At 59.9% G+C, this 22,054-nt stretch overlaps 1 protein-coding gene across 3 annotated transcripts in view; it reads right to left on the reverse strand.

The window, feature by feature from the left end:
- The window catches only part of Agrn (agrin), a 28,717-nt gene that overhangs the window by 6,262 nt on the left and 401 nt on the right, over positions 1-22,054 (reverse strand). For 2 of the 3 annotated variants that reach the window (XM_090336050.1, XM_090336051.1), the window contains exons 2-24: positions 20,349-20,610; positions 9,393-9,440; positions 7,107-7,322; positions 6,803-7,027; positions 6,499-6,723; positions 6,181-6,387; positions 5,040-5,258; positions 4,774-4,968; positions 4,490-4,690; positions 4,263-4,411; positions 4,085-4,190; positions 3,474-3,590; positions 3,229-3,393; positions 2,942-3,085; positions 2,733-2,857; positions 2,550-2,655; positions 2,141-2,461; positions 1,926-2,063; positions 1,383-1,510; positions 1,088-1,202; positions 888-1,007; positions 404-751; positions 111-303 (exon numbers count right to left, since the gene is read on the reverse strand). In XM_090336050.1, the coding sequence (XP_090192176.1) occupies positions 111-303; positions 404-751; positions 888-1,007; positions 1,088-1,202; positions 1,383-1,510; positions 1,926-2,063; positions 2,141-2,461; positions 2,550-2,655; positions 2,733-2,857; positions 2,942-3,085; positions 3,229-3,393; positions 3,474-3,590; positions 4,085-4,190; positions 4,263-4,411; positions 4,490-4,690; positions 4,774-4,968; positions 5,040-5,258; positions 6,181-6,387; positions 6,499-6,723; positions 6,803-7,027; positions 7,107-7,322; positions 9,393-9,440; positions 20,349-20,610 (4,073 nt within the window). Of the gene's footprint in view, positions 1-110; positions 304-403; positions 752-887; positions 1,008-1,087; positions 1,203-1,382; positions 1,511-1,925; positions 2,064-2,140; positions 2,462-2,549; positions 2,656-2,732; positions 2,858-2,941; positions 3,086-3,228; positions 3,394-3,473; positions 3,591-4,084; positions 4,191-4,262; positions 4,412-4,489; positions 4,691-4,773; positions 4,969-5,039; positions 5,259-6,180; positions 6,388-6,498; positions 6,724-6,802; positions 7,028-7,106; positions 7,323-9,392; positions 9,441-9,977; positions 10,692-20,348; positions 20,611-22,054 lie in introns of those variants that run through there. The other variant, XM_090336052.1, reaches the window with a different exon arrangement.

Below are 22,054 nucleotides of genomic sequence, written 5' to 3' on the forward strand. Positions count from 1 at the left end.
CAGCCCCCTACGCCCCACACCGGTCTGCCCTCCACTCTCGCAAGGCCCAGGGCCTGGCCTGCTCACACGCGTTGAGAGCCTCGCCCACCTGCCCAGCCGGGGCTGCCCACCTGAGCTGCACGCGCCCACCCAGCAGTGCCAGGGCCAGGAAGTCCTTTCCACGTGCATTGCCGTTGTACAGCAGCAGCCCCTGGGGCTCCAGAGCCCGGAACTCCAGAGCCAGGCGCAGAGTGTGGTAAGCGCGCAGAGTGGGGAAGGCAAGAAAGGAGTGGCCCCCAAAGGCTGGCACGGAGGAGCGGAGCACTGTGGGGGCAGGAGAACCGGCTAGGGAGCGCCCCGTGGGCCCACTCACCCCAGGCCCTCCCCGCACTGCCTCCCTGCCCGCTCAGAAGACGACCCTTACTCTCTTCACAGACGGGGCCTCCTCTGCCTGCAAGGCAGGTGCAGGTAAAGCCCCTGCCCGAGTCTTGGTTCTGGCAGGTTCCCCCATGGAGGCAGGGCTGGGAATCACAGGGAAGGGACAGCTGATGGGGACCCGGGGGCAGAGGACGGTCACGGCTGGGGACAGTGGTGGGTGGCCTGCGCGTGGTAGGGGGAGCCGTGGTCCTGCCGACGGGCCGGCTGGTGTGAGTGGGGTAGACGCGAGGGGTCACCGCAGAGGAGAGTAGCCGGCCCACAGTGGTTGCTCTGGCAGTGGCCACGGCAGCCGTGGCTCCTGTTGCAGCTCCCGTGAAGAATGCTGGGAACCAGTCTGTGGGGTGAGGGAGCTGTCAGGTCCCCCAAGGACCAGGGTACACAGAGGGCTGGCAGGGTAGAGGGGGCAGGGAGGAGCTCGGAAGGTGGGTTAGGGAAGGGACAGGCAAGTCATAGCCCAGCCTGGCACTCACCAAAGTCCATGAATCGTACATGCTCCTGAAGAGGCCTCCTCACTGCCAGGGCCCGGCGTCTGGATGCCTGGATCTGCCGGAGCAAGGCCCGGCCCACATCTGGAGCCTGGTAGGCTGTGGCTGAGGGAAGGCAGAGCTGAGCAGATCACGATCTGGTGCCATGCAGCTCCCACCCCCCCACTCCTGGGAAGGGGTCTCACTGGGGTCAAAGTGCACATCCACAATGGCGCGCACTGATCTGCCGGGCCCCAGGTCCCTCAGGCGGACACTTCGGTAGTCCTTCTTCACATCTGAGTTCCGGAATAAGTCGTCCAGCTGCAGATGGAGTGGACGAGCACACTGAGCGTGTCCAGTCACTCCCCCAGGTCCTCCCAGAGGACTCCCCCACCACCCTGCCCCAGTGGACGAGCACACTGAGCGTGTCCAGACACGTGGGTCCCCGTGGTCACTCCCCCAGGTCCTCCCAGAGGACTCCCCCACCACCCTGACCCATACCGTGCTCTCAATGCTCCTAGCAGTCTCTCCAAACAGTTCTGACTTGGGGTCCGCCATCTCGGGCGTGTAGAACAGCTCCTGCCCCTCGACCCCCTCAAGCTCCAGCACTCCCTGGAACGCCTTGGTGGCTGTGGAGAAGGGGCAGTGAGGACTCGCTCACAGCTCAGCCTCCTTGGTGGCCATGGGCTCAGGCCCTGCAGCAAGCCACACGAGGCACGGGGCAGGGAATGGTTAGTCAGATGGTCATGTGGTTAGTCAGCGGGGACCCCGGGGGGGTGGGGGACTGGCATCAGTTACCAGGCGGCTCCTAGGAGCAGTTGCCCCAGGTTGGCTTGCAAGGAGAAAGAAGGATTAGGTCCAGGGTCCTAGGCACACATGAACCTTCACCACAGAATGCACGCAGGTGCCCACCCCACGCCTTCACATGCACATGCCAAAGCCTAAGGCCTACACGTGGTACCAACCTGCTGCCCAGGGTGAGAACAGCACCCTGGAGTGTCCAGGCTGCTTCTCAAGCTCCCCCTGCCCATGTCACGCACTTACCGGGGCAGTTGGAGCCCTCTGCGTCCAGGGAGGGCGTCTTGCCGTCGGAGCAGCAGCCCAAAGGTGAGTTGTAGCAGGAAGCCCTTTCAAGGGGCGGCCCACGGGTCTCCACACTGCTGCCATCCAGAGGCTCAAGGCCTGCGGGGGACAGCGTCTGAGCCTCGCGCATGCGAGAGCCTCCGTGAACCTCCCCTGGGTCTGAGACCCCTACTCACCCCCGGAGCCTCCCCCACTGGCCTCCTGGTCCCCGCTCAGCTCCTCATCACCACTTCCATCGGCACTGCCGGATTCACCAAAGGCAGACACGGCGAGGCTGGGCACAGTGGAGGGTGCTGTGGGCGGCAGGGTCAGCACGGGGTGCCCGGTGGTCCTGGGGAAGCTGGCTGTGGTCTGGGGTGGTGACGCTGGTGGGGGGGTGGGCACCAGCGGGAGGGCGCGGGGAGACGGCGGCAACGCCTTGCTCAAGGTCCGCCCCGGGCTGGTTCCTGGGCTGGTTCCGGTCGCAGATGTCGGATGAGCAGCAGGAACAGCAGCCTCTGCAGGAAAAGGGGCGGGGGGTGGGCAGTGGGTTGGGGTCAAGGTGGGGCCTCTCCCCCGGTTCTGGGCAGGGGCTCCTGGCCTCACCCTGACAGGGGCCGAGGCTCTGGGTGGAGACGTTCAGCCTCTGGCGGCAGGCGATGGTCTTCAGCTGGCACTCATTGCCGTATGTCACACCGTCTGACCCACAGACCTGGGGCACGGCGCAAAGAGGCTCAGGGAACACCACCCTCTCCTACCCCACCACCCTCCACATGCCCCACCTCTCACCTTGGGCGCACTGGCCTCCAAACAAGTGAAGACTGGGCAGACACAGCGAGCAGAGCCACCCTCCTCCACACAGGAGGCACCAAACTCACAGCGCACCTCCGCGCAGGTCTCGGGTGCCAAGGAATCTGGGGTAGACACATGGGAGCCCTGACCTGCTCAGTTCACACCCCCAACACAGAGTCCTGGGTCGGCACTGGCCCTGACCTCACCTGCCTCACAGCCAGAAGGGCCCAGGACTTGACCGTCTGGACAGTGCCCGCATTTGGGGCCAGCCACACCAGGCCTACAGGAGCACAGTCCAGTCATCTGCTCACAGTCATCCCGCACGGCACCCCGGGGGTCACAGCTGCAGGCTGGAAGGAGGGAGGACTCTGAGGTCTGCCCCCAGACAGGCGTCCCAAGCTGCCAGGGACCCCTGTCAGGCAACAGGCAGGCCAAGGCCTGGGCACGGCAATGGAAACGGGCAGGAGGGCGTGCTTAGCGCTCGGTCACTCACGAGTACAGCCACTCTGGCCATTGGTGACAATGCCGCGGAAGTGCCAGAAGCCAGGCTCACATCGGTCGCATCTGAGGCCGCCCACACCTGGTCGGCAGGAGCACTGGCCCGTGACGGGGTCACAGGTGTCCCCATAGGAGCCATGTGGATTGCAATGACAAGTCCCTGTAAAGGGAAGGAGCATCAGTCCAGTGCAGCTGCACAACTCCACTGGGTCAAGGTCAGAACTGGGCTTGAACACTCACCAGGGCAGCCAGCCAGACCCACACCCCGGGCAGCGGTGACGTTATCCTGGCAGCAGCCATATGGCGTCTGGGTACAGTTTGTCAGGGCCTCAGGCAGCAGGGGGGCCAAGGGGGTACCTACGAGGAGGGGCCGAGGGTTCAGAATTGAGGCAGTGCAAAACTCCCACTCTGAGCCCAGTTACTCTGCCTCTCCCTCACTACTCAGTCCTCTTGCTACCAACTCCCACTAAGTTCTGAAGAGCTGTGGTTGAGGCTACAGGAGAGGCTGACACATCCCATGAAAGAACATGTCTGTAAATGCAGGACCGCAGAGCACAGATTGCACACACAGAACACTCAAATCCCACGGACACCCGGCCAGATCTGCACCTAACCAGTTGAGCATGCACGTGTAATACACGTGAAGATAGGCGCACGTATCCTTTCACATTTCTCTACAAGAGCACGTATGTACGCACGCGAAAAAACTTGGGAACACGCTTAAACACACGTACGAACATGCATGTACACCGCTGCGATACACGTGATGCGTTTACTGGATCGTCACCAGCGCCCCTCTAGACAGACGCTGAGCCGTGCGGTGGGGCGCAGGGCGGAGGGAGGTCACGTACCACGGCAGGCCCCTTGAGCAGCCACGTACAGCTCCCGCTGTGACTCACACCTGGCTTTCTTCAGGTCACACTCTGTGCCGTAGGTCACCCCATCCGAGCCACACACCTAGAGGGGCCCAGTGTCAGTGAGGGCAGCCGCAGCCCCTCCCCTCACGGCACACCCGGAAGCCAGGCTCACCGGGCTCCTCGGGACGCCCTGGCAGCTGAAGTCACAGACGCACGGCCCATCCTCCGAGTCCTCATCCCAGACGCCCCCACGCTGCCGGCAGAGCTCCCGCTCACATTCACCGTCCTCTCCAGAGCCCGAGCCTCCCGAGCCGCACTCGGCTGCAGAGGAGAGCCGAGTCACCCACGGGCCAGCGCCCGAGGCCGGTGCCCGCGGCTCCCCGAACTGCCTGCACCTACGCTGCTCACATGGCCCCGGCCGGGCCTCCTGGATGGGTGTCTGCTGCCGGCAGGCAGCTTCCTGCAGCTCACACGCGCTGCCGTAGGTGACGCCGTCGCTGCCGCACACAGGGCCGGGTGGGGCGTGCTCACACCGCGGACACACACACCGCCCCGAAGAGCATACCGCTCCAAAGGCACACACCGTGTCTCCACAGGTCTCTGGAGGAGAGGGGTGGCGGCCAGGCTCAGCAGACCCTGGCGAGGAAGTCACGGGACCCCGCCCGCCCCAGGATCCCACTTACGGCAGTGCCCACGAGAGGCCACGTGCAGGCTAATCTGGTGTGTACAGGCGTGGACGTGCAGCCTGCACTCGCTGGCGTACGTGTGCCCATCTGAACCACACACGGGCTGGGCCGAGGCCACACACTCTGAGGGGCACACGCAGCGCCCAGTCTCCACCTCACAGAGGGCTCCAAAGCGGCACTGCCCACACCGGTCTGGGGAGAGGGCTCCATCACCACGCTGCCCAGAAGCTCCCACCCCAGGCCCGCGCTCGTCCACTACTGACCGCAGGGTCCTTTGTGGGCCACCCGGATCTCCCGCCCGAGGGCACAGGCCATGGCCTCCAGCTCGCACATGCTGCCATACGTGACATCATCACTGCCACACACGGGATCGTAGACGCCCGCGCACACCTGCTGGCACTCGCACACGGCTTCCCCGTTTTTCACAGTGCACGTTGCCCCAAACGCACACTGCACCCCACGGCATGGGGACGGGGCCTGGGCTGAGGAAGACATAGATGGCCCTCAGCCCAGATCCCCCCCCCGCTGTGGACAAAGCCCCAGCTCCCCCTTCCCCCGCAGCAGCCCCTCTCCGGGTGGGGATGACAAAGGAAGAGCCAGATGCATAGGACACAGCAGAGAAAGGGACAGACACATGACAGAGGTGGATGGGAGACACAGGAGTCTTCCGACCGCCCACAGGGGGCCTCGGATCCCTGATGGCCGGCAGCCCCAGGATACCCCAACACAGATAGGGAGCTCTCTCCATGGGTGGGGTCACTGCTTCCCAGAGTGACACACAAGGCTGCAGTGGGGAGGGGGTGTCTGTCCACTTGCTCTGAGGACCACAAGGCCAGGTAGCGGCGAGCCACCCCCCCCCAGCCACGCCAGGGGCAGACCTCGGGCTCTGGGCTCCTGGCAGACAGGCGCAGCACCTCATCCTGCCAGCAGGTCAGGCTGGAAGACACAAGAGGCGGGGCCAAGAGGGAAGGAAAGACACAGAAAGGAGGAGCAGAAAGATGGACAGAGAACCGATCAAGACGGACAGAGAGGCAGGCAGGACCACGGCAGCCGCAGCCTCGACAGGCCCCACCGGCACTGCCCAGCTTCCACTGGCCCTTCAGCTCTCCGCTGAAACTCTGCCCCTAAGGGGGCTCTGTGTGTGTGTGTGTGTGTGTGTCCCAAGAGCAAGGACCCCCAAAGCCCGGCATATTTCTGCCCATCCTGATGGACTGTGCGCCACACCATACACACCAGGGAAGACCAGAGGACTTGAGGAAGAGTGGCTGAGCACAGGCCTGCCTCTGCCCCCGCTCCGCCACCCCAGGGGAGAACCCAGGAGGCAGCTCATGAGGAATGAAGATGGTGCATGACGGGGGGCGAGGGCTGACGCGGGACTCCCGGCACGGGCCTCGGCGTGCTCACCACATGGGCCCTGGTGCTTAATGGGGATGGCACGCTGCTGCCGGCACTCGGCCTGCTGGCGCCCACAGTCGTTGTCATAGGTGTGCCCGTCCTGGGCACACACAGGTCTGTAGGCTCCGTCACAGGTGACCCGGTCGCAGGAGCAGTGGGGGTGGCCGCGGTGGGAGAGGCACACAGCGTTGAACTGGCAGGCCTCCACACACTGGTCTAGGGGGAGGCAAGGAGGTCAGAGAGGCCAAAGCACCATTCCAGCCGCCCACCCTGTGCCCGGGGGTTGTATCATGGCGGAATTTACCGCCCTCTCTGGGAGCCACACACCTCGAGGTTGGCACTGGCCGGAGTGCGCTTTCTGGACGCGCAGTCCACGGGCAGCCACGGTGCGCTCCAAGACGCAGTGGTTTTCATAGGTGACCCCGTCATCCCCACACACAGGGGCCTGCTGGGGAGGGCAGCGCTCCGGCCGCAGGAGCAGCTCAGGGCGCCGAGTGAGAGGGTCCACCCGGCAGAGGTGGCTCGGGTCGGCCTGGGCGCCCCGGCAGGGGTCTGCAGGGAAGAGTCGGGGGTCAGCAGGCTCTCCGGGGGAGTTGCCCTCGGAGGAGTGAGTGTTGAAGGTGGCACTTACCACAGGGGCCGCTGAACTTCCTGAAGACGTGTTCCTGGCGAGTGCAGGCGTGGTGCAGCAGCTGGCACTCACTGGGGTAGTCCACGCCATCACTCCCACACACAGGGCCCTCGGCCGCCCCACGGCAGCCGGCGGGACACAAGCAGGAGGCCGTCTGCCCGTCAGGGGAGCGCGCGCAGGTGCTGCCGAAGCTGCAGGTCACGTTGGCACAGGGGTCTGGGGAGCCTGTGGGCGGGCAGGGTGGAGTCGGCGGGCTGCCCACTCCGCCTGCGTGCCAGGCCGGCCTCCCACCGCCCGCACTCACCACAGGGCCCAAGGCGGAGCAGGCGGATGCGCCGCTGCTGCCTGCACTGCGCGCGCTGCAGCTCACACTCATTGCTGTAAGTCGAGGCATCTGAGCCACACACCGGGGCCACGACCAGCGGGCAGGGACTCTTCTTGCACACGCAGGAGGCCTGTCCTGGATCTTCTACACTGGGCTCGCAAACGGCTCCAAAGCCACACAGCATTCCCCTGCACACTGGAGTTGAACGTGAGGAGGGCACATGGAGCCCGAGGGCACCTTTTAGAGGGCTAGGACACAGGCAGCCAGGCTGAAGCTTGTCATGAGCCCCTGGAAGGCAGCAGTCACTGAAGCCCACAGCGCCTTCACTCACACACACACACACACACACCCTTGTCACCAGCCTCTACAGCAAATCACACCAGCTCAGGGAGGAGCCTGCTATTATCTACCAAGGATAGGAATGAAGAGTGTTGCTACGGCCTGTCCCTGAGGTCACCCTGAGTGAACCAGGCTTCTTAAGGGCTGCTGCTATCTGGCTCTAGTAAATGTTTTATTGGAACCAATTATCATTAATAAGTCATGGGGAGCGGTGAGGTCCTTCTCACCTAGAACGCTTAGAACTAAAGCAGAAGAACCCTTCTTCCCATCTTCTATGAGTGAAGGGTACGTCAGAAGGCTGGGGCCATAGCAACAGCCCACACTAGCCTCCCTCATCTGTTTCTCCCAGCGTCTGAGTGTCACTGGCCCCATCTTTTGATAAAGGCTGAGTACAGGGGCCTCTGTCTGCCCTTCCTGAACCCACCCAAGGTCCTGTCTTCTTTACACCTTCACACACACACACACACACACACACACACAATCACCATCTCCAGGAAGCATGGCCTCTTCCTCTTAATGAACCCAGCACCCACAACTGCTCAACTACACTCTACTGATACGTCACCACAGCCTGTTGATGTGTTTATGAACCTCTCCTGGCTGGGCTAGGAGACCACAGAAGTTTAAGGCAAATATGATGGAGCACACTGCCAGCTTGCTAGTACTACAACCCCAAGGAATGAAAGATGGTTGCCTACAGAAGACTCTTGCCAGATGGCACCCGGACGGCTGCTGCCAAAGGGAAGGAGAAACCCATCCTACACCCCTGAATTCAGCTCCCCACTCCCAAGGAAAACTCCTAGTCTCTCAGACTGCTGAGGCTTCCAGGATGCCACTACCCCTGTTTCAACCTCCTAGCACAGGGAAGTAGACAGAGGAAGGGAGGTGATGCCACCAGTGCTAAGCCACCTCCTTCAGCCACTGTCCACTACTCAAGACCCAGGAAGTGACTCAGATCAACCACATAACCCAGAGTTGCTTCTTGGGGGAACCCAGGGCTGGAGGCTCCAGCTCCCAGGGTTCTGATACTTCCCCAGCTATGTCCTGCCTCTGCCCCTAGGTGGCTTCTGTTCCTACCCAGTAGAGGAGCCTGCAGTGGGACAGATACTGAGAGCAAAGTTGCAACGCTACTGTTACCTCTTGCCTCTAACATAAGCTTAATTGCAGGGCTCCAGGGACTGGGAGTGTGGCCTAGTGGTAGAGTGCTTGCCTAACATGCATGAAGCCCTGGGCTCCATTCCTCAGTACCACATACACAGAAAAAACCGGAAACGGCCCTGTGGCTTAAGTGGTAGAGCGCTAGCCTTGAACCCAGGCTCAGGGATTGAGCCCAGGCCTAGAGTTTAAGCCCCAGGACTTGGGGGTGGGGGGCCGGGGGGGGGGAAGAGGCCCATATACCCAGCAGCACAGCTGATCTTGCACCATCCCACAAAGGCGTCAAAAGAAGTCATCTTTTGCATTTTTCCCACGCCAGCCCGCTCAGTTCTAAGGACTTTCCAGACCTCTCCCTCAGACAGCTGTGACTGGCCGTGCAGAAGCCTGCCTCCCTTCCAGCCCAGTGTCCCCTAAGTGCTTCCACAGCCAGCCCCGTGCTTTCCAGAGGAGGAAAAGGGAGGACAAAGAGGAGGCAATCCCTCACAAACTCAGATGCCAGAGTCCCACTCACACGCGCCTCTTGACATCGTCTCACCACTTGTAGGTTACAGTCTAGCTCCTGCTTTTGAGGCTGGAGCAGTAAATTTAAAGTCCTGCTTGGGTGCTAGCACCCAAGACCCCTGTGGAGCCCTCAGGAAGGCCTCAGGTCCCTTCGCTGAGCCTCCTCCCTTTACAAATGCACCCATGAGCACACCTCAGAAAAACTCCAACCACAGCTGCCCCACCCACAGGCACCTCACACTCAGCAGGTCACCGCTGCACCCCACTCACCATCAGCAGGCGTTGGAGGCACTGGTGTGAAGTGGCTTCCGGGTTTGTCTGAAAAACAGAACAAAAACCTCCAAGTTAGGCTCTTCTGAGCACAGCCTTTCATATCTCATCCCTCTGTCCATCCCCCCCCCACCGGTCACAGAGAGCTAGGCTGGAGAGACTGGAAAATTCAAGAATCCACCCTTGATACCTAAGGACCGGGGAAAGCCTCCAGGGAAAGGAGGACAGGTCAGTGCTCTTTTGACCCTACAGCTGCCAGGTAACCTATCAGAACCCTGCTGGCCGGAGTGGGGGGGCAGAATCAAGCTTCCCTATGAATCCAGGCCTTGTCTCTGCTCCCAACTCCCCATCCCCAGTGCAGACATCCCCTTCCCATCTCTCAAAGTTGTTTGTGTAGCAGGAGGGCCCAGGAACAGGTCTCAAGGGACGCAGCGTTCAGAGAAACCACCCAGTCCCCGGAAGACAGAGCATGCCCATCTGAGCAATGCCATGACCCCTGGCACTGCTCTGTAACCCGTGGCAGCGAAGATGCAAGGCCTAGCCGGCAGAGGCAGGGCCACCTGGCCACACCCAGTGGCCACCTACAGTTGTTGAGGAAGAGCAGCACTGCGAAGCCTAGCGTGGTTGTAGCCAGCAGAATCAGGCAGATGTTGCAGGGAATCATGAAGTAGCGAACCAGCAGGGAGGCCCTGGGCTGTTGCCCAGGGCGATGCTCCAGCGGCAGCCGAGGCATGGCCCAGGATCCAGCCCCCACCCTCAGGGCTTGAGGGTCCTCAAGGAGCACCCTTGGGCCTCTTCAGAGCCACTCCCCCCATGCTGGGTCCTCTGGGAGAGCAGACAGCCGCTATGCCCTGGAAGTTCAGCCAGACACGGCCTGGGAGGTGTCAGGCCCTCTCCACTCCTCCAGGCTCATAACGAAAGGTAAGCAGGATTCTCCTGGAGTAGAAATCCCAGGCGTGGCTCTGAGGCAGGCAAGAGGACAGAGGACCACAGCCACTCCAGCTGCCCGAAACCCTTCTCTCTGTCCACCAGCCGGCGCTGTCCTCCGGGAACCCCTGGAGCGGGTGCCGCCGCGGAAGAGGCAGGGAGATCCAGGCGCAGGCGTCGGCCCGCGGCGCGGCAGGCACGGGGCCTGCTTTGCGCCTGGCAGAGGCAGGAGCCGAATGGCGGCGGCAGCAGGAGGAGCAGCCACTTTGGAAAGAATAAAGGAGTAGGCCACCGGGATTTCCCCTAGCAGCAGCACAGCTTTCCTCACCCAAGTCAGGAGACAGCGGTGAGTGAGGGGCAGGGGCGCTGTGGAGGGAGGGCGGGGAGCAGAGACAAAGGAAGACGCCTCAGGGGACCCTGGCGTCCGTGGGGGAGTCGCAGCTCAGAGCAGAGGAAGGGAGTGGGTGAGGGTAAAGCCATAAGCAGCCTGAAAACAGTACAAAAGCGACCAAGGAGCACAGCTGGGGAGGGGGAGACACGGGGGGGGGGGGGGGAGATAGTGCAGGGAAGAGAGCAGAGGCCAAGGGAGGGGGAGGGGTTAAGGAGGGGCAAGACAGCAGGAGGCAGAGTGGAGGGGAAGGGGTGATGGTGTGAGAGTGGGCAGGGGCTAGGGAAATGATTGGCCAGGGACAGGGGTTGGGGAGGTGACAGAATTACAGGACAGAGATAGTGGGTAGGGTCTGAGGTAAAGGAAGGAAGGGTTGGGGCTTAGGAAAAACCCATGCTAGGGGCAGGGACCAGGGAGCCTGGCCAGGTGGGAGAGGCAGGAGCTTGGCTGTCAAAGACCGTGCAGGTCCTTCCCGGTTTGCAAGCTGGCTGAGATTTTTCAGTCACCACTGGAGATTTGGGCATGTTTGGAGGGCGCAGTGAGTGTGCCTGCGCTCGTCATCAGGGCACATCTGCAGGTGTGGATGGGGACTTTAGGTCCTGAGGCGAGGGTGAGGTTTGGGGGCCCAGAAACTGCTTTGAACACCCCTCTCTTTAGTAATTGACAGTAACACACCAAATCACCCTTGTTTCCAACGCCTGTATTATGATAAAGCATTCAAATAAGTCATCCACACTCTGAGCAGTCTCAAGACTGGTGTGCTCTCCAGATGCCATCCGGAGAACTCAAGACCAGCGTATCCAGCAGGAGCAGGGGGAGGGAGCAGAGAGGGCCGAAGCACAATGTACCCGAGAACAGCCTTTTCCCCAGCTTTTACCACAAGTCCAGAGTCTCTAGCTCCCAGGAAATTTGGGTGGACTGTGGGTTGACAAAGCCCCATACAGGATTCTACACCATATCCACTATTCCTCCCTATCATATCTATCCACTGGCACCAAGATACCACCATCCCTCCACTGACTCTGCACAACCTACGACATGCCCCTTCTCCAAAGGAACAGCAAGTCCTGCACAGAGGTTTTCTCTTGGACACTCTCAAGTGTGCACCCACCTGAAATTACACGAACAGCACACACTCCCAACCTGACCAGATCCCCACCAGGCCCTATACAGGGCTACGCCAACCAGGCATGCTCCCACACCCTACCTTCAGGCCTCTGCATGGATGAGCAACCAAACCAAGCCGTTATTGTGCTGGCCACCAGTGCCACCCAGTGGTCACTCTCAGGCCTCATCTCAGTCATCTTGAGAAAGCAGCATCGACCACACCCACCTCCCTAGAGTACCTGGCCTAGATTAGGAGGGTTTTTCGGCCCTGGAGAGCCCTTCCTGGGGTCCCAGGACCCTGATTTCACTGACACTGGCCAGAAACAGCCGTATCTCACCGTGGTCTCAGCTGGGCTCTCCCCACGGGCACTCAATCCACAGGTACCCAGTTGGAGCTCCCACTGGGCCCACTCCCTCTTTGTTAAGCAGGCTCTTCCTAAAATCTCTCTATCCCACCTCAGTGGGGGCAGCCACCTGGCCCTCAGTTCTCGCCCAGCTCCTCTGCTCTCACTCATTTTTGAAAAGCTAAATATTCATTTTATAGAAAGGACCAATTCCAAACTGGTCATATGCCCCATGCTAAAAAACTTCCAGAACCACAACGGTGCTAACAGAGCAAACAAACCAACAAAAATACCCCAGACCAAACAGCCTAAAGATCTAGACCCATTTAGTAAAAAGATTCTAAAGAAACGTGGTGGGGCTTGGTGGCACCAACACCTCAAGAAGTACTTGGAAAGCTACTCAGGAGGCTGAGATCTGAGGTTTGCAATTCAAAGCCAGCCTGGGCAAAAAAGTCCCAGTGAGACTCTTATCTCCAATTAACTACTCAAAAACTGGAAGTGGCGCTATGGCTCAAGTGGTAGAGTGCTAGCCTTAAGCACAAAGAGGCTCAGGCACAGTGCCCAGGTCCAGAGTTCAAGCCCCACAACCAACAACAACAAAGAAGTACCTGGAATGGAAGAGAAAAAGCACCTGGGAATGCAGACCCACAGTCCTGGCCTCTGCGTCCACCACACCCACCCTGTGGAGTCTGCTCTCATTCTTGCCCATCCCACACAGCCAGGTGCATCACTGCCACGTGCTATGCCGGAGACCTTCCTGCTCCATCTCCCGTCACCCATGTTTTGGGTCCACCATTCGGTGAAACCTTGCAGAATAATCCAAAATAAAGTGGGGTCTCCTGTCCTCTACCTTCAGGGTCCTGGGTAGTAATCCATCAATCACCTGGAGACTCAACCCCCTGGCTGGCCTCACCCTATCCTCAGAGCCCTATGGGTCCACTCCCCTCTGAACCTTGGAACTGTCTACAGCTGATAGTGCCCCTGTGATACTGGTTGCTTCAGCGCCCAGGGTAGGGTGTGAGCTTTTATCTTCTAGAGCAAGGCTCAGCCCAGAGCTGAGAAAGCCAACTGGGGACTTGAGATGGGAAGCCAGCGTGGCTCACCCAGGTTTTTACATCTGTCTCACTGGCTAATTTCGAGAGCCACAAGATTCTGTCCCTGATGGTGCTTTCCTTGAGGTCTTCCTGTGTGCTCTGCAGGAAATGTAGGGTCCAGGGCATGAGCAGGGTTGGTCCAGGAGGTGGTGAGAGTCCTGAGCCCTGGACAAAGCCGGCAGTGGAGGCGTCAGTGCTTTGGGAAGTTTGCCTCCCCCAAGCAGAGCCCCTGGGATCTGCTGCTTAAGAGGTCCCAACAGGCTGAGCTTTGAGAGCTCACATGAGGGCTGCAGTGAGCCCAGCCAGAGAGAATAAGTAGCCTGGCCCCAGCAAGCTCCAGTCAGTGTCCCAGTCCCTTGGAGGAGTGGAATGCCTTCAAGAGACAAAGAGCCATTGAGGCCCTAGGCTGGCGGGGGGAGGGAGTGGGGTTCAGGCTCTTGGAGCTATTTTGGGATCTTCAGATGAACCCATTCAGCCTTGACCAGTCCACCAGGCTCCTGCTTTGGAATGAACGGGATGCAGAGCCAGGAGTTAGTCCCCCGGTCCCTGGGCTAAAACCTCCCAACATGCAAGCACACACGCGCGCCCGTAAACTAGGCATCCCTGCTCTCCAGCAAGCAGGCAGGCACCAGGTTTGTAGACACTGCATGTCACAGCCCTCTGGCCCACAACTGTCCTCACTGGGTGCCATGCACACCCACCTGTCCACGTCACAAAGCTTGTCCCTCACCCCCGCCCAGGGCACACTGGGCAGGAGCTCATCTGTGCATTCTGGGCACGGAAAACTTCCGGCAGGGAACCTCCAGAGGGTAGGGTCCGGGCAGCCCATGGGTCCACACAGCTGCAAGTGGTCCCTCCCTTCCCCTGACGGGCGGGGGCTTGGCTCCCTGGGAAAGGACTATGAGGGGTCAGCTAGAGCCAGACAGTGAGCTGCTCTTCCCAGCTGTCTCCATGTTGCGCCTCACCCAGCCACTACATGCAGATGAGGTCGTCTGTCGGGTACCTACGGCCTACCGGCATCTCTGAGAACACACCGCTAGGAAAGGAAACATCTGCTTCAGTGTGGAGGTTCAAAGCCTGGCTGACCTGGTGTCTGGTCTCAGCCTTTGCCTTGCCTTGCCTTTCCTTCCCCCTCAACCTTTGCAGACAATGAGTGTCTTACAGCAGGACTCACTGCTGGGCCCCGGGAAGAAGGCAGCCTCTATGGTTCCTCTTACCAGCTGAGGCCAGGAGCCCTGTAGCCGCCTTCAGGTGACAGGAGGTGCCCGGTGGCCACCTTCAGGTGACAGGAGGTGCTTGGTGCCCATCTAACCCACCTGGCCCCCACCTCTGACTATTAGTCTATCTGCAGGAGGTGGACTACGTGAACACTTTGTGAAGAGGCACCGCCAGGCTAGGTTAAGCCAGCCATCACACCGGAAAGGTCACTGCTAGACTGCCCTGGCCCCATCCCTCAATCATCTGGCTGAGCCCCACAACCCAGGACCCCTCCCCACAACTATCTAGTCAGCATGGATACTTCAGTGTCTGGATGGGTAGTGTGACTTGGTTTCAAATGACCCAGTACGGGGCAGGGGCAGGCTTTCACAAATTCCAAGGGACAGCCCCTCGACACGGGAGGCTGCTAATGAAGCTGACCCTCAAACTTCTGAGCCTGAGCATCAACCGCGAGACTGACTGGGTACTGAGTGAGCATGGAAAAAGGGCAATGGTGAAACTGAGCTATTTATGCCATCTGCCCCTTTCAACACAACTCAACCAGGTCCTGCCCATCTCCAGGAGGAAGGGAACTCAGGGACTATCAGATGTGGTCAACTTCCAGTGAAGTCAGGGGACCCTGGAGGGTCAGCTAGGCATCATAATGAACAGGAAGCCAGGGAGACAGGTCCCAAGGCTAAGGAAGGAGGGACAGAGACATACAGGGAGAGCAGAGGTGGGGAAAAGGCCTGTGAGTCAGAAAGAGAAACATTCTTCCTGTCCATGTGACCAGCAGATGAGGTATGTCAGGACAGCGGGTCATGCAGGAGAGCCACGCAGTGTGGCTCAGCTTGCCTTCCCAGCTTTTCTTCCGCCCGAGGCCCACCGTACCTTTTTCCACCTCATGCAGGTGGCAGGGACCCTGTTTCCTGAGCTTACCTTCACTTCAACTCACTGCGCATGCCTGGTCTCCTTGGGAAAGCCGGGCCAGAATCCCAGCATGGCCCCGTGGAGGAGACGGCAACAGATGCCCTGTGAGGCCCTACTACAGAGTGGTGAAGGAAGTCTCGAGTGACTGAGCCACACAGTGAGTTCCTGCTCGCGCTGAACCTCACTGCTGTCTCCTCATTAGGACAGGAGAAACACATCTGCCCCTCCACCCGCCTGCTGTTGCTGAGTTCGCCTCGACCCTCACGCTGGGACACTCTCGAGTCTGTGCAGCCACACAGCCACCTGCTTCTCCTGAGGCCCACAGTGGAGGCTGCCCACCTCAGGCAATGACAAGCATCCCACGGGCCCCAGCGCTGGCTCCAAGGTAGGGCGAGAGGGCTCTGTGCCAGCTCCGCGGCAGTGCAGCTCAGCAAGCATGTCCTCCATCTCCACTATTCACTCACAGGCTCTATCAGAGTCCACGGGAGGTTCCAGGCCCTCGGTGGACACACTACAGAGCCAGGCACGGTAGATGGGGACAGACTAATGACCAAGGCAAGCCAGAAGCCAGAACCTGACCCACTGGACACAGACAGAGGTTTCCCAGGTCAGCCCACCGACCCATCAGAAAACAGACGGGCCGCCCAGACCCTGCTCACTGATCCATTCCACACAGGCAGAGGCTGTCCCGGCCCACCCCACTGGCCCAACACCTGAGTGCCCCACCCAGGCTGAGCCCATGGAAGTGTACATGTGGCTTAAGTGGTAGTATGCCAGCATGGAACAACAAAAAAAAAGGGAGCACCCTGGCCCTGAGTTCAAGCCCCAGTATGAGCAAGCAAACACACACACACACACACGGACAGCAGGAACACTGGCTTTCAGTTGGGACAGCAAGCAGAAGATAGAGGGAAGGAGGGAATGGGGAGAAGAGAGGGGAAAGGGAGAGAAGGGGAGAGAGGAGAGGGGAAAGGGGGAGAGAGAGAGCGAGTTCGATCCATACAGCTGGAAAGGGTTCTGCCCTGTGAGGACAGAGCAGCTTCCACTCCCACGCCTCTGCATCCTGAGGGAGAGCCTGGGAGGCGCCAGCTCCTTTCCCAGGTCCAGCTGTAAGAACCCCTGCAGGGCTGAATTTCCTCAGAGGAAATTCTCAGGACCTAGGCTGGGGAGGAGAGACTTCAGGGAAAGGAGGGGAGGAGAGGTCACAGGAGAAGAGGGGTGGAGGGGAAGTCCTTTTCCACTGGAGGTTTCACTAGAGACCCCTCCCTAGCTCCCCAGGTCCCAGCCTCAACCCAGCCAATTCAGAGCTCCCCCACACCCCTGCCTAAGATCATGAGAGAAGGCAGGCGTGCAGAGGACACAAAACCCTCCTCCACTGGCATCTGGCCCTAGGAAAGAGCTGTGTACCAGGTGGGAGTCACAGCTGTGGTGACTGCCCCAGCTCCCTGTCCAGCCCAGAGAGGATCAGTGAGGAAGAGGCAACCAGCCTCAGACCGCAGTCCAGGAGGGCCCGGCCGCCACGCCACCCAGGGCCTGCTCCCAGCTCCAAGATGAGCACAGGACACCTCTGTCCTAGAGATGGAGACAATGCTGTTTCTACAGTTGTTTTCTACTTTGCTTGGGTGGAGGCAAGGGTGGAGCCACATCTTCTACGTGGCTCTTCTCACCTCCAGCCCCGCGGTGTGCCTCTCAGCCCTTTCTCAACTGCTTCCTTCCAGTCTCCGGCCCTTGTGCCGCCTACCCTTCAGCCTGCAGGGGATGAGCAGACACTCCAGATGTGGGAAGCACCCTGACCTGGTGGGTTCAGGCAGGCCCCGACAGAGTTTGTTCCCTCCAGCACTGACTGGGAGGGCTCAGTAGACAGTGGAGGTGGGAGGTTCAAAATAACTTTCTTTCCACTTCCAACTGCAATGAAGTAAGGTGGGGCTTTTATCTGGGTAGTCATGGGGGACTGGGGTGGGTCTGGAAAAAGCCAGGAGCCATTTCCAGCAGCTTGGTCCTGCCCCTCTCCCTACATAAAGTGAGGTTATCCCTGTAGAATCTCCCCTCCACCTACCATCACCGGTCCTCCAGTTCTGTCCAGCAAAACCCACTGTGGGGCTGAGGGCTGCCTCAGGGACCCCAGGGCAAGGCCAACCTCCTTCATGCAAACGCTGCCTTTCTTACCAGAATCTCCTGGTAGGTACAAAGGGCCCCTCCTCCAGTGGGGGAGGCAGATTCTGGGTGGCAAGCCTCCAGGGCCAGCAGCCTCGCCTGGACCTGCCTGGGGAGGAGCCCTCAAGGGCTGTGGGTAGAGCAGAAGGTAGTAGAGAACCTAGGGTCTTCAGAGAGAAGCCATCTTCCCCCCTTGGCAGGAGGAACGAGGGAGAGCTGAGGAGACAGGGGACCATAAAGGAAGCATGCCTACAGGGTCATCTTTACAATTCCACTGGGACCCATAACCTAGGTGGCCCCAATCCAGAAAAGCCAAGTCTGAAGGTTTCAGGCTTATCCTCATCCACTGCTCTGGGACTTGATACTTCTCCAGTGTGTCCTAAGACTGCTCTGCTAAAGACTCTGGTCAGCTGGCACGGCAGAGAGGAAGGGCGCAGACAAAACCTGACTGGCCAGGCCAAATGGGGGAGCATAGCTGCCAGGACCCCCAGCGTTAGGGCGGGGCAAGGCCAGGCTGGGCAGGTGCCAGGCTCACTCAACGCTGGCCCCCTGCCCTGTTTCTGGGCCAGGCCCCAACGAGGCAGACAACACTTCCTTTCTGTTGCTGGCTCTTAGGAGGACGGACAGGCCGTGGCTAGGCCTACATCCCTCTTGGGGGTCTCATGGAGATTCCAGGACCAGCCCAGAGGTGAGGTGAGAAGGGTGGGAGAGAGTTCCAGCAACACCCACCTAGCACATGAGGTGCCCAGGCTGGGAGCGGCTGTGCCACTTCTCTGACAAAGCAGTAGCTGGGTGCCTGTGTGTGTGTGTGTGAGTGTTAGTGTGTGTTCCTTCTGGAAGGAGCAATAGCTTCCCCTGCCCAAAGGTGGCGCAGAGGGAGGGGCACATACCTGTCTCAGTTATGCCAGGAATGCAGTTCCCCAGGCAGAGGAGGAGGAAGGAGCCTTCCCGCAGACTGGAGGAAGGGCTGCATGGGGAGCCAGATCCCCACACCCGAAAGCCCCCAATCTGTACCACCGAGGGTTGAGCTGGTGGTGGGCCCATGAAGGGAAAGTAGGGACCAAGGCAGTCAGAGAGGAAGGACTGCTGCTTCCAGGTCCCATGACTGGCCTGCCTCTAGTGAGGGCCTGGGGTAGCATGCGAGGAACAGCACGTGGACAGAGTGTCACTCCACCAGCCCGACCCCTCAGGGCTCCGGGAGGCTCAGCCTTTCCTCACACTGCCCAGAGCACCCCGGTCTGCTTCAAAAACACGTCTAAGTTGTTTCTCAGAGGTTCTCATGCCCCAGTCCTGCACAGCGGACAGAACTGTGCTCTCCCCGGGCCACACATTGGTCTGTGGGACCAGACACCCACAGCAGGACCTACATAACAGATAAGGCACAACCCCTGCAGGAAAGGGTCCTCCCAGGGGACCCTCCTTCCCCCTCGCTCCATCTGAGCCTTCCCATAACTAGAGTCAGAGTGTGTGTGTGTGTGTGTGTGTGTGCACGCACGTGCGCGCTGGGGCTTGGACTCACAGCTTCACACTCTCCCTTAGCTTTCTTGCTCAAAACAGACTGCCATGCTACCACATAGCCTTGCTCCCATTTCCAGCCCAGCGGGCTTTGACAAGATGCTGGACCTTGTTCTGCCCAGTAAGTCCTCTGTTATTGAATCATGGACCTTCTGGTTGGACCAACCCATTGGGGCAGGCCAGGATCATTGGAGTTAATGACTCTCACTTTTGATGTTATAAGGGCACAGGACGGTCAGTCCTTCCTCAGCTTCCTACTTACCCTAAAGCCAACATCCTGCCTCCAGGGCCTCCTTTGCCCCCATGCTCTTGCCAGAACTTTGCCCAACCAGAAGCTTCCTAAGTCCTGTAGGAGCACCAGACTGGGCTCCTGATATGAACCAGTGCTGAGCAGATCTGATTCAGAAGAGCACCTGACCACAGCTAAGCGGGAGACCACAGGGCAGCCCACTCTGGTCCTGTCTCCCTTGCAGTAACCCCACGGCAGCAAAAATCCAGAGACATCCTACAGGGGCCCAGCTAATGTCAAAGCACAAAGGCAGACAGAAGTTGAGACAGCCCCTGGGAGGACCTCAAGTCACAACTTTTGACACTGTCTTAGGAAGGAAGCTTTCTTTCCAGGCATCCGTGAGAGGACAGGATATGGGGAGCTGCCTCTCTGCCACCAGTCACCAGAGACTCTTGGGTCTCAACTTCCAAACGGAGCTGTCCCAAGAGAGAGCGAATTTGGTTCCTGTCACCTTCCAGAGGCTAGAACAATCACCCGAGAAACCACCAGGCTGTGGAGCACGCAGCCCAGCCCCTACCATCCAGTCCCCATGCTTGGCTGCAGAAGATTGCTTAAACATGTGGGCTTCATCTAGGCAAGTCTTTGGACATCTGCAAAACCAGGACAGCTGGTATCCATTCACCTGGCCCAGCTCATTGCCCTCCTCCAAGGCGGAGTGTGGTGAGCTGGGAAGAAAGTGTGTGTAGGGGAGAGGGAGGGGCAGAGGAAGCCTGTCCCTCCTCGGCAGGGTTGTAAGCTTGCTTTGGTTTTAAAGATAGTTCATGGCAGGATTTGAGACTTCTGACTTCTGCATGGCTAGATAAGTAGCGGGGAGGCCAGAATAAGGGTGGGCCATAGGCAGGCATCAAGACAATGTACGCCCCATCTCACGGCAAATTCTTTTCTGTACCTCTCCCCAGTCCCCACCAGAGTTTTCATCCACCGTTTCCAAGCTTGCTCCTCTGCCTCTACCTGCTGCCCCCTCCCCCTGCCTTCACTGCCACAGGCCCTGCAGGTGCCCCCCCCACGCACCTTCTACACAGAATTCCACTTCCTCCAAGTTCCGCAGCGTGATCCGCATGAGGCTGGAGTTGAGCATGAGCTCGTTCTTGTGAGCTGGCCACAGGTAAGGAGGGGCGGGGTTCACGAAGAAGATCCTGGTGTCTCCAGTGGACACTTGGTTGTCACAGATGAGCGGGTCTCCAAAACCACTGATCACCACCTTGTTGCCGCCATCCAGCAGGTTCTCCTGGACCACTACGTCTTTACCCTTCAGGTACCGCCACACACGAACCTAGAGGTGGACAATGGGCAGACGTCATGAGTTCTCCTCCTACTTGAGGAAGAGTGCCGGACTAGAGGCCTGGGCCCTTCCCTCTCTTCTGGCCTCCGTTGCTCAAATGTCCGCAGCAGAACCCAGCCGTGGGCAGAGAGGTGCAGTTGTGTTGATTCAGCAGAGGTTTCTAGGAAGCACACAGGTACTGGATGCCGCCGTCCTGTATCACACGTGAGGTATGCCATCTACAACCACCTTGTCACCCCAAAAGCAGCGATCACTCCATGTCTAACCAACCACAGCCACCTCAACTCTCAGTGCAGAAAGGAGCCACCTGGCCTAGGCCTGAAAGCCTGCCTTCTAACATCCCCTTTATTCCACTCAGCCCACCACTACTCCGGCAAAGCTGGGACCAGCCATCTTGAGTGAAGGGGCTTTGGGGCAAGGGTACTCCTTAGACCCTTGCAGCCCTGAGGATGGGCTAACACATTCCCTGGGAAGTGAAAGCTTTCTCTGCGCCAATGCTTTGAGTCTGTGCAGTCAAGGCCTGAACCACAAAGTCAAGTTCGGGCAGAACGGGCAGCCCCACCCCTCTCCCTTCTCTTCTAGAGGCCCTGAGGACACAGGCTTTGACAGACAAGCAGAAGAAGCCTACATCCTCCACTCAAGGCAGCTCTCACCGTAATCTACCACCCAGGCACTCCCTACAAGAGAGCCCTGGGAAGAGGCCCCTTCCTCAGGTGCTTGGAGTGGAGGACTGGGGCTTCTGGAAAGGTGGGGAGGGGGGGTGCGGAGGACTGAGAGACAAAGAGTAACCTGTCCACCTGCACGGCCCCTATCAGGAGCCTCAGGGCTGAAGCATCTGTAGGGACCTCTGCCCTGGGAGGTTGGAGAGCCTCCTCTGGTGGCCAGCCCCCGGCCCCTTCCCCCTCCCCTCCACACAGAAGACTCCATTAGAAGATAGCCCCGGCCGGACAGACCTAGGCCCTGCAGCTTTCTTTCATCACCTCCCCCACCCTGGCCACACCCAGAAGCAGCGGGGAGGAAGTCGGGAAAATCCTGCAGGGACTTGGCCAAGTGCCCTGGAAGTGAGGGGAGGGGGCGGGCTGGGGATCCCAGCGGTAGCCCACACGGGCCCCTTTAAGAAGAAGGGGCACCTTCTCCATCCCAGAGCGAAGGGCCGCGCCGGCTCCGGGTGGGGAGGGTGGCCAGCTCTGGTCACGCGCTGTGGGGCTCCCCTCCTACCTGTTCCACCTGGGCCCGAATCGCGCAGGAGCCGGAGTGGAGGAGCCGCCCCCCCCCCCCCGCCCCGCTCCCCCGGGCGTCCGGGCAGCACCTGCCTCTGCGTCCCCGCGCCCCGCCCACCTCCGCGCGGCCCCGGGCGCCCGCCACGGCCCCCGCGCCCCGCCGAGGCCGCGCGACCACCCCGGGGCGCGTCGCCTCCCTGAGTCCTCGCGGGCTC

This window comes from Megascapheus bottae, chromosome 6 (genome assembly GCF_031878675.1).
Source record: "Megascapheus bottae isolate mThoBot1 chromosome 6, mThoBot2.hap1, whole genome shotgun sequence".
Taxonomy (NCBI): Eukaryota; Metazoa; Chordata; class Mammalia; order Rodentia; family Geomyidae; genus Megascapheus; species Megascapheus bottae.